General features: G+C 42.6%; 2 protein-coding genes across 2 annotated transcripts in view; both read right to left on the bottom strand. All coding sequences in view use genetic code 11, as the record gives it.

The window, feature by feature from the left end:
* Window positions 1-4,084, bottom strand: part of EGR_08272 (Tryptophanyl-tRNA synthetase, cytoplasmic) — a gene marked incomplete at both ends in the record, with an annotated part of 7,705 nt that extends 3,621 nt beyond the window's left edge. The window contains 5 exon segments of the mRNA XM_024497521.1: window positions 76-572; window positions 1,536-1,637; window positions 1,651-1,835; window positions 2,022-2,225; window positions 4,000-4,084. Coding sequence (XP_024348062.1) covers window positions 76-572; window positions 1,536-1,637; window positions 1,651-1,835; window positions 2,022-2,225; window positions 4,000-4,084 — 1,073 coding nt within the window.
* A 5,304-nt stretch (window positions 4,085-9,388) lies between these two features.
* Window positions 9,389-11,089, bottom strand: EGR_08273 (FERM domain-containing protein 6; the record flags this gene model as incomplete). Its single annotated transcript, XM_024497522.1, has 4 exons — window positions 9,389-9,751; window positions 10,332-10,667; window positions 10,805-10,878; window positions 10,909-11,089. The coding sequence occupies 4 exons, from the start codon at window positions 11,087-11,089 to the stop codon at window positions 9,389-9,391; spliced, it is 954 nt and encodes a 317-aa protein (XP_024348063.1).
* Between the last annotated feature and the right edge of the window lie 733 nt (window positions 11,090-11,822).

The raw sequence follows: 11,822 nt of genomic DNA on the forward strand, positions 1-11,822 counted from the left end.
CAGTCTCAGAGGTGAAAGAGCCAAAAGTGACGCTATTCACGCTGGTGACATACAAGCCAAATAAGCGTAACTCACCCCACGTAAGTAAGATTGTTAAATATGAACGTTTTTTTGGGATCGAACCCCACAGCAATAATATCCTTGGCGTTCTCCCTCGCCAATTCGATAATCTCATTCATGGGGATATTTTTCCACAAGAACTTTTCATCATCAGTAAGTTGGATAACCAAGGGCACATTGAAGACATCTTGGATCCACTTGGTGAGAATGAAGGGAATGAGGTGGCCCACGTGGAGAGAGGAAGAGGAGGGACCACGACCAGTGTAGAGATAGAAGGGTTTGCCGCTCTCGTACATCGCCAGGATTTGCTCAAGGTCTCGATGCGCAAAAAAGATGCCTCGACGAATCAAATGGTGCGGTGGTTTCCCTGTCGCCTTTTCAAAACGTTCAAGAAGAGTGGACTCAATTTTAGAGCAGCCAAAACGTTCGATCAGTCTGGCATAGTCGACACCGGAATCAGAGGCCGCTTTTACATCCCATGGTGTTACAATATCGTCACCCTCAGCAGCCATCTTAAAAGAAATACAGAAATTTGTATCTCAATGGCGCGTAGCTGTGCATAAATTACGAACACTATGAGCCAACTAACTAAATAGACTCCAAGTCGCAAAAAAGTTAGATTCGCTTTGTTTAACAATAAATAACTAAAATGCAGGAATGGGGTTACAGTTAAAACGCACATTTTATGCACTGGGCCAGAAGAAAAGAAACTTGGAGTTAAATATGAATCATGCAAATCAAGATGAACAAGAAAGCAAAGGCTGAATAGGATAAGCAAGAATCGGGATGTAAACTCAAACCACATGAATACACAGGGGAAAACTTATGACAAATATAACAAAATAAGTTCCTCTTCAAATATAAGCTAGATATAAATGGAGGTAAAATAGACGACACCAGGCGGGGAACGGAGAACGCAAACATCCACACCAGATTCGTACAATTATCACCAACGTAAGAGCAACTTAAACATACGAAAAATCCTCCGTTCAAGTAAACAGCTATTTGTTCTTTTATTAGCACATCCAAATAAATTTTGTTATTTGATGACAAGTGCAATGGAGGCTAAGCTGTAGAGAGATGCTTTTCACAAGGAAATGCCGCCGTTTATGTTTAAATTAAACCTTGTCAACGCTTTTCTTTGAAATATTGAAAAAAGTTTAATAAGGCCTTCGATAATAGGCAACAAATAAACTACATATTTAACACTAAACCCCTTTAGTAGTGAGCAAAGCCTAAATAACGGTTCTATAGCCTGGAATTTATAGCCACTGACTCGGTTTGATTTGAGCAGTCACGCTAGACCCAGATTACTTTGATTCATTCCTGCCATTTTATAAGTTGCTCGCATCACCATCCCCACCCACCCGACACAATGGGGCAGGAAAAAGCCACCTCCCGAACCTTTGCACTTTTACCCAACAAACTAATAACAAAACTATACAAAAGAAGAACCAAAAATAAAGACGGTTTACATCGTGACAGCATGAGCAGCAAGAAACGTCTAAATGAGGGTTAAGAAGGAAAAACGGAAGGAGGGGAATGGTGATGGAAACAGCTGCAACCCCCACCCTTCGCTTATATGTAAACCGATTGTGTTCGCTCATCCTGACCGTCTTTGTGATTGAGACTGGAGAGTTGGGGGAAGAGGGGCGACTCCGATGTTCCCATTAGCATTCTCTCTCTTGCCTGCGTGTCTGGTGCGGCATGAACCCGTCGCATGGTCACCACCTCGCCTGCACTGTAGATGTACGCCTCGTTGTATTGTAGTCGATCTGATAAAACAACGACAAAAGAGCACATTGTGAACCAATCAACATTTGTTGCGCAAGAACGAAAATTATTAAACCGAATTCCACTAATAGATTTTACCAATAATTTGATCCAGTTTCAATCGCTGCTCATTTTCAAGGTCAAAACATATTCTACTTAAATATAAAATAAGTAGCAAGTGTACAAACCTTGCTGCTCCAATTGTCGAGCGGACTGTTGGGAGGCGAGGTGAGCCACCGTCTGGTGCTTGTGCAAGTGACTGCTTAGCGTGAAGAGATGCTGTGCCTCTAGAGAGGAGGCCGAGAAGAAGGTCAACTTTCGACCTGAGGTCAGGTGAATTATGAAGCTCGCGTGCTGTGATGAGGAGGAGAGGTAAGGAACAATGACAGTGGCTGTGTATAATTGATAAACAAAAAAGATTATTAAAAATACTCCTTTCGAATGGAATTGGTCGCACAATACAATGCTGACACGAAAAATGAGCAGGAACTACGGAGATTTTGGTTTAGCCTTCATTTGCTATTATTTTTGTCTATATGCGCAACCTGCTTACAGTGATGCTTTATCCACACCCCACGTCTCTTAGGTGGATATCAATAAATTCGGCATTTGAATAAGAACTCGAGATAGGGGGGTGGATGATCGAACTATGGGAGGAGTCCTTCCAAATATTCTTCGGCGATTTATGACTTCCAATCCATTTGAAGATCTTATATTCCTCACTGCAGCTTTAAGAGCGCATTAAACACCGCCTGACACACCCCAGATATGTGGAATCTAAGTCCTGAAATGTGGGTTAAACCTATTTCAGCAACGGCTCCAACTTTCACAGATTAACTGAATAGGTCGTCCCAATAAGGTGGGCAAACAACACACAACAGTGAACTGCCATACCACATACTCCACAAACACAACGTTGCCGTAGGATTTTATAGACCAATTTGACAATTCTAGCTTCTGACCTGCAAGTAGAAATTGGGGATTGACATAAACACGAATGCCTTATCAAAAGGGAATGTGACACCTTTTGGACAACCGTGAGTAATCGTGTCTGTGGGTAAATGGAAGCAAGAGGTCAAAATTCTGCCTTAGGGCGAGCTCCAAAAGGCAGCATGGCCGCTAGCCCTAGTGAAAAGTGCACAAGCAAGCAGCGATGAGTTGAACCACAATTTCTAAATCATATACACTTCTTTCTCATCCGCGTGTGTCCCGATTTTATTAGCTGTAAGGCACGGTGGTGAGCACATTCGCATCGTGAATTGTCACTCTATGGAAGGCGGCACATGAAAATAAAATCGCCAAATACGAGTAGTCACTTGGATAGACTAAACTTTTATGACTGAAAATTAACAATGCAAAAGTTTAGAAAAAAAACTGTATTCGTTTTAATGACACACTTTGCCCATTCGTCTCCACGAGGATTTGCATCGGAGACAATCGTGGATAGCTGTCCAACTCGGCAATCGCGGGTAATATTTTAGTGGAAAATTTTCGCATGAGTAAAAAAAATAAGTCGGCCCCCTTTGTTATCATAACTGTTTTACTTCTTGCTTGGCGTTTGAATTAAGACGGGATGGAATAGTTGGAAAAAATATGACGGTCAACGGTAAATGGTGGATTTGGAGCGGATAAGAAATACCACATTTTTTACCTAAAAATGTGTTTTTTTTATGCTACCATAAGGCTGTGTTTAGCCTGCTGATTCACGAAAAGCCCGAACAAGTTGATGGAGACCATCACTAAATGCCCTCAAAAGCCATTTTACAGAGCCAATCACATTTCGAGGAGAAAGAATAAATAGGCTTGAGAAAAAAATAGTGAACTATTTTTTTTCAAGGAATGAGATGATTGATAACATGGATTAGTTGTTACGCCAACTAACTGCGCATAAATCAACTGTAGTGTTTTTGCAGGACTATCTTAGCCGCAATGGCACGTGCCAACTGGATTTGCGTGCGGGTATGCAAGGGGCGGTTGTTAGTCCGCAGGTCCTAACGCAAGCACAGAGGCGAGAGGTACACACAAACAACGGACACCTAAGTATGTGTGTGTGTATGTGTAGAAGTGTGGTGCCCGATCACATGCGGACACAAGCAGGCAGAACAGGGTATGACGACCAGAGATGTGTGAATCCGGGGCCTCTCAGACCGCAAACGAATGACTCACCTCGAAATGGTGGCGGCGGTGGTGGTAAGGTTTGAGCTGAGGACGAACAAATGATGGTTGGATTATGGGGCGTCTCATCTGCCATTTATACAACCCAACTGTATCTGGACATTATTCCATTGGTCCGCAATTCAAACTCTTCGATCTCTGGGTGTCCTTTACCTTCGGAAAGTGATCGGTTGGACAACGATCGTATCTCCCCTAAGTAACCCCCTCAAATTTTATGTTTGTTATCATGGAACCTTCTCTAACTGTCTTACTTACTCTACACTTGCAGAATTTTTCGTATTGGACTAAAGTGTTATTCCATAACCTCGTCCATGTATACTTGGTGATGATGATGATGGCTCACACTTCGTCAATTTCTGTCATTCTTTCTATTCACCAATTACCAGCATGTAGTTAAACCTAGCTAGTCGTTAAGGCACACTTTTGCGTGTGAAATTCGTCCAAGTGCTACATGGAGAAGGTGTGGTGTTTTTTAACAAGGTGCCGCAGGAAAACAAAATGGAGCCACAAGAGGCAGAAAGAAAGTTGACATCAGTTGACCTCCAAAGCATAGTGATACAAGTGACTTTACATCATCTTTCCAGCCCATAGAGTAGAATCCGTATTTCTTCCTTAGTTGGTTCATTTGCATTACCAGAGATCATGATGAGGGGCAAAAGGCGCGGAAGTGAACCACCCAAAGGTCATATGACTAGTGAGTGGAGCTGCCTGCCATTGAACATTCGCTTCCTCTCTCTGAAAATGTCAAGCTATCGAGTATCAGCGACTGTACTTATTCCGACCTTTTCCACACCACCTGTACCCCCAATATGACATTTCTACATAAAAGCCATTCGTCTTGATCGGTCAGGCCATGAGTCACCCAACAATTGCCTACTTTTCCCCAACCACAATGGAAAGTATTCACTCACACCCACTGGTGGCGCCATTCTTTGGCTAATAAGCGTGTGTGACTAAATCCTTCTAGTCGCTTACACACGGTTACCATGGTTGCGGCACGTCACATTGTTCTGCATCAGATTATGAAACAAAGACTCGAGATGCTAACTAATTTGACCTCCATATGGTGACAAGAAGCTCAACCCATGTTATGGCCATTACCATGTTTGACGTATTCGAGCGAAATGCGAGACTTTGAGCGCTGCGGCGCGACATGTCCTTATTTAATGGGCATTTGAGTTGATGTGTGTTGGGTCAAGCCAATGCGCACCGAGTTGGGTAGACGAAAAAAACGCAGAAAATTTAAAGTGAAATAAACAAACAGCCTTACTTGGGGAAAAATAGAAGTTAAACAAACTGGAGGAAAGGACGAAAACGCACCTTTCATTTCAGCCCCACCCCCTCAACTACAATTCTCTCAGAAGTCAATTCTGCTGTGCCAGGAGGTCTTGCGATGCGCTGTCACCACGATAGAATTGTAGCTTAGCAGGATTTTCTCAGGCCTAAGCACCCACATATCTAAAAGGGCAAGCGATGTTTGCCCTAAAGGAGTGTCTTTTGAAGGTGATAACTAAGTCAGGTGAACGGTAACAAATATCTCCTAACGACGGGGTTTTACAGCGTAAGACAAGCAAGTAAACAACGGGTAGTCTTTAAAGTTCGTTTGCATCTATCCTCTCGAGTCATTTAAGCATCCACATCATCATGAATTTCGTCATGGTTAGAAAGATACGCAACACCAAACCTTTTCTGCTGAGCAAAGCACCGTGGCCTCTTCAAATGCCAGCCTCCTCAACTGTGTAACCAGACTAAACTGTCTCCGTAAAGAAGACAAATTCGTTTCATCGTCATCAGGTCCAACAGATATTTGAAGCTATACGGGGAGGGTGATTGTAGAGAGCCTGTTAGAGACTACAGATAAAATAGCGACTATCTGCCCTCCATGATGTATGCACATAACCCGCGGCATGTGTTTTGCAACTGCCTACAGGTTCCAAGAAGTCAGAGATCTGCCTCACAAACACAGATTCTTTTGTCCTAGCAGCCAAATTGTCGCAAACAAGTTTTGAGTTTAGGGCATTTTTATCCGAAAGCAAGTCCAACTTTTGGTTTCACGTCCTCAACCGAGCCCCACTCAGTAAAGTGGTTCCACGAATTTTGACTAAGGCTGGGCCAGCTGATGAAGAAATGCACCTGCAGATGGAACTGCAAGCATCCCCGCCATTTAGAGTGTTAGGTCAGCAATTGACTGCTTAAGTGATTGACCAAACTTATTTTTCTACTTATTTCACTACTTACAAATGCCAAAGAAGTATTACACTGGCAACAAGTGACAAACGTTCACTATTTTACTTATGCGGACGCCTTCCCAATGCCATCCGATGACTCGATTAAACAAAGTGAATGACGTGAAATTGGTGGCTAAAATTCCTGTGGTAAAAACGAAAAAGAAAAAAACTTCCCACTCTCTAACGACTCAAACATAATTTAGTTCAAATTTTGATGAAAACCACAGAAAAAACTCCATACACAGCAACGCGCAAATAAATATAGGTACTGAATGAGGTCCGTTTTTTTCTGCACAAAGATTCATTCGCAGTCCACTATTCGACGCAGGCCTCATATGAACAGCTCATGCAACAACGGAGTGAGAGGCTAGTGGAGAACGTTTTAACTTCAAAGTACAACAACTGCGTAGTGGAAAATTACCAGGTGGTAGGTGGAAAAAAAGCTAAAGCCGTTTACCTAAAAATGCTGCTTTGAGTTTACAAGAAATCCTTAAATTATTTTTCTTTCTTGCTACACTTTATGGCGAAAAAATCCTCCTGACTGTTACTGAGAGAATCAATTTGACCTGCGTTGTCAGCGGCTTCGGAAGAAAATGATCAAATTGTGTATCCTGAAGGGTCTTTGTTGTATGGAAAGCCGGAGAAATATGTTTAAGGCCTTGCAACTTTGCCAGTTAAAAATGGTTAGTGAACCCAGAAAATTTGGTTTTTTACGACATCCCGTACCACAACAAAGTTGATGCCAAGTTGAATAGCAGTAATGCAACCCGCTCCATCCGTCTCCAAGTTATCGAGGTATTTGCCAAAAAATCGACTCGTAAAAATTTCGTGGAATGAGAAAATTTTGTTTTTAAGCACTCTGACGGCGACCTTTAATCTCTAGTGTGTGTATGTGTAGTTACCGGATAAAGGCAGTGATCCTAATCCACTACTGTTGGGCTTACTCACTTCGCCTGATCAGAAGAGTAAAATTTTATATCTAATCAAAACGAAAATTTCGCAAAAATTCTCCATAAAGTAATGTCCTTTAAGATATCCAAATGCATCACAAGGCGCAGTTTTGGGAGGTCAAGATGTCACGTCTACCGGCTAACTTTTGAATGTTAGTGTAAAGGTAGGATTTTAAAGAGGTCAAACACACTGACAATGATTTTTTCTGCCTCAAAAATCTTGCAGAATTTTTCCTCCCCGATAAAAATTTTATGGACACCTTAAAGTAACCTTCAGAAATGGGAAGCGGTATCCGCAATTTAGCGGAACTTTTAACCCCTACGACTGTGAAAGAGGAGGCTTGCTTAACCAAAAAACCTACTAAAAGATTGGTGACCCAGGTGCTGGAGTACCACATAGCCTTCAGGTTCTACGGTAAAGAACTTTTTCGACTTCTTTTTGTTAAACAAAGGGTGTTAGGGCAACCCAAATGATCGAGGTTAGAAAGAGTCAAACCAGGTATGGGTGACACCCAAGTCTGTGCAAATAATGTGTTACTTACCTTACGTGAGAGCTTGTCAATTTTGACCCATGGTAGACTGTTGTGATAGGCTATTCGCTTGCTCTCCTCCTCCTAGTGACCAAAGCAGGAGAGAAAAGAAAAAGAAATGAGTGTCAGACTGATGTCGATATCAGGTCATCAAGGCCACCTAAACCATTTAGGACGCAGACTTACCGAGATCGTGGTAAGACCGTGGGTGAGGAGATAACGTATAACACCCCTGGTGTACCCCCCGCCCCTCCTTTAATCTGTTTCCGAATTGGTTGCCGAATCGCTAGGTGCCTCGTGGGGCTGTAATCTATGCGCCAGGTTGTACCGACACTGCAAGAGGCAAACTCAAACTGGCGTCACAACAGTGACCACCGGATTCGTTGATAGTCCACCAAGTTGTGACAGTGCGCAGCACACCTCTGTGACTAATCCTTCTTCATCCATGACAACCCTCAGCAATGAAAAGCAACCATACGTCACCGCGGGTCAAAAGACGCCCCTACATTAAGTTATCACACATTTCTGAGTTATTTGTACTTTCTATGGACAAGAGTCTTGTTTTCTTCTAAGCCCTCTTTCCTTTCCTTACTTTCCTAGTTATTGAATGCAATCGGATAAGGTCAACTAGCGCCTCTCCAATCTAAATCGTTACAACAGCTGAAAAGCAATAATCACAGATGCAAATGAGGAGTCAACGGTCAGAAACCCACCCGAGTGGTTGATGACAGAGATGAGTATTTTGTTTTCTCTAGTTCAACGCATAAATTTTGTAACAGATTATGTCCGCTCGATGGCGAAAAACGTCAAATCGCCTTTGAGTGATCACCTCGGACAGGAGTAAGAGATTACCGAGACAAGGATGTCAGAAAATAGACAAAAAATTCTTTTTTCCTGTGATTTGTGAGGCACTTGGCGCGCACTCCACTGATCGCCAGAGAGACAGGGACCTGACGTCCACCAGCTGTTATTCACATCTGGACGAATTCCTGCTTATGCGGCGATTAAGTGGGAGTGTGCGCAAGGTTAGCGGACATGGCCACTACGCCAAGGGTGACAAAATTCCATCATGGCATGAATCCGCGACCAGATTGGCTAGGAAGGCGTAGTCACATGACATACTCAGTGAATAGGACCTGTTAATTTTGTCGCCCTCCCTTACCCGCAGTTTTCCCATCGCTCACACCCGGAAAGAAGGGAAAAAATTTTATGCCCCCTAGAACCTGCGAATCCCATCTCAAAAGTGGTTGGAACGTCGATGTACAATGACAGAGAGAAGCATCTTCAGTAATTGCCAATTGGATGCTCTAGGACTTGCGCCGGACTGACATCCCGGTCACCTTTATTTAGCCAAAGAGAGAGTCAGCTCCGGTAAGCTTATTCATCTTTACATCACAAAGAAGGGCCTTCACAAATCTACGATCAAAACAATTAACCCAATCGAATTAGTGGTCAAAATACTTCCTAGGGAGATGTTGAAACACCTCAGGACAGAAAATATTTGCTGAAAATGTCCATTTTTTCAGGACATTAGTCAGCCTCTCGATCAAGCATGACTCAGATCCAATGATTTAGGCCAATGGTCATGGGCTAAAACTTGAGGGTAAAGGGCCCGCAAGGTTGGGGTCTTGTTTCAAATCTCCCGCAGTTCTAGAGGTTCGCACAAAGAGAGCTATTCAGGGATATGACCCACCTCGTGAAATTCAAATCCGTTAGGTCCAATTCCAAGCCAGAAGGTACCCTTTCCAGACGGTGGAAGGATGCTTGATCGACCGCTGTGTGAACGTCGTAGTCGAGACACAGGTAGGAGGGGTGAACTAAGCACAGTAATCGTAGTGGAGGAGGAGGTAGCAGCCGGGCTGTGAGATATGTCCAATAACGACACTGGATAGAGATGAAGGTTAAAATTGGAGGAAGGATCCGAGGCCAGACGAATAAAGCGCCATTCGAGAGTCTCGCGACCCTGACCTTCCAATGGGCCGAGAAGGTTTGGGATGCTGGCATAGAGGTAGCCACTTCCATAGCTCTCGATCATCTAGGATTGGTCAAGATACCTTTCGAAAGCGCATTTCGGTAGTCGCTGATTTGATTTGCACAAAGTGGAATTCAAACTCCTCTTTGGAGGCAACGCGGGCACTAAAAACCCGTCAGGGAGGAGTAACGATCTAACAAGTCTCCCACAGCACCTTGTCGGCTTATTCAAAACATTAAACGTGATTCCCTTGATTAAAGAGTTTATTTCACCTCATTCAACCACGTGATTGACTACACCTTGATGAAAGCGTGGGAATTGGCGAAAAGAATTTTTTAGAGGAGAGACAAACTGGTTCCAGCCTCTCCAGACATACTAAAGAGGTAATAAGAGAGCGAAATAGAAAAATGATTATGCAAAAATGGGCCGTTTTATAAAAAACTTCACGTAGTGAAAATAAAATAAAATCGGGCTTCTGGCAGTAGTCAAGAGGTTGGCATTACTGATCAGTGTCGATGTATCAATGTTTCAAAAAGTAAATACAAGATAAAAGACGGAGTCGCGTATTTTCATAGTAGGTTTGAGCTAACATGTGGAATATTTTGACAAAAAGAGGAAAAATCTTCACAAAATAAAGACGTACGAACGATGGAAAGTGGTCATTGAGTTTGAGGTTGCTCTCATTAAAGGTGGTAGGGGTCGTACGCTCACTGGAATGTCGCCTCGCCAGCAGGTATATTTTGATCGAAAAAGCAGCAAGTTGAAAATAGACCTCATCACTGCAGGTGAGGCCGTAATTTTGACTATTGAGTTTCAGCTGTTCGTAATAGAGGTGTCGAACAACTCTCCCGCGAAGACAGTGATTCGGGACGTAGAAGTGAACACGAAGAAAAAGTAAGATTGCTTCTCCTCCTCCATTCGGGATAGCAGCAGTCTTGGACACCGAATACTTTTGTTTGTTATGGGAGAAAATGAGGCTCTTAAATCACACAGAAAAGAACAAGATAGGTTGTTGGAGAGGTCCGACTGTCAAATAAAAGAAAAAAAGACCATATTTGCATAAAGAAACGCCATAAATATAGTTGTAGTGTGTATTTATTCTGTTTAAAAACAGACTATGTGCCTGACGGCAGGTTTCCTGTCCAAAGATGATATCCGCGCTTCTGGGTCCAAGAACACAAAACCGTAATCTGAGAATCAAAGCATTAGAATTAAGTTACCTGATTGCCTTGCAAGACCAAATAGCCTGGACTCCGGAATCCCAAGGCAATCGCACACTTCGGCATAGATGTTAGCAATCGTCCAATTTTTTTCAGCGGTTAAATTCATACGATCCCGACTGAAGATGTCCACATTTACAAGAATGCGACTCCGAATGAAGTGACGAGTCTCAATAGCCATGGCGAATCAGTAATTAAACCGAGAATCACCAACGGATCGGTAAAATAAACCATCTACATTTAGAAGCGTTTCAACGCCGAACCTTAAAATCTCTGCATAGTCCCGTGTAATAATTGATTGACGTAACCAAACAATAAATATTTTTAATACATGGACTGCCTGCAATGGCTACTTCTGAATTCCCCCAAAAAATATTAGGTGCAAGTGGTTTTTGCTTTTGTATGACACTGTCAACTTTTCGGGGTTTTGCAAACAAAACTCACTAATTAACAGAAAAGCCTATTTAAGGCTACAGTAAATTGAAATGAAATTTCACATAGAAAAACCATTTTAAAAAAGGGTGAAAGATGCACTGCTAAGAAGAATTAAAAATTCGATTAAAGCGTTATGCCGCCATAAACAGGATGCCATTTTCGACTCATATAAAACCAACATTAGAATAAGCCTTACAGCTAGGGGAAAATACTGTTCTAATTGTCAAAGCGTACAATTTAAAGTGTGGTGGGTTTATAGGAAAAGTTTGGCGGTAGGCATCTCGCTGAGTCTCATATTATCCCAAAACTCTTATAACGTAATGTGATAGTGAATTTTACCCTACCGCTTTGATCCGTGAAAAGTTATTGTCTCATAACAGAAAATTGAGTACTGAAGGCTCAAATTACTGACATGGCAGGAAGCCATATCACGGAGCGGAATTTCAATCCGCGGATGATTATGTGCTTGAGCTATCGGA

The sequence above is a fragment of the Echinococcus granulosus genome (assembly GCF_000524195.1).
Source record: "Echinococcus granulosus chromosome Unknown EG_S00101, whole genome shotgun sequence".
NCBI lineage: Eukaryota > Metazoa > Platyhelminthes > Cestoda > Cyclophyllidea > Taeniidae > Echinococcus > Echinococcus granulosus.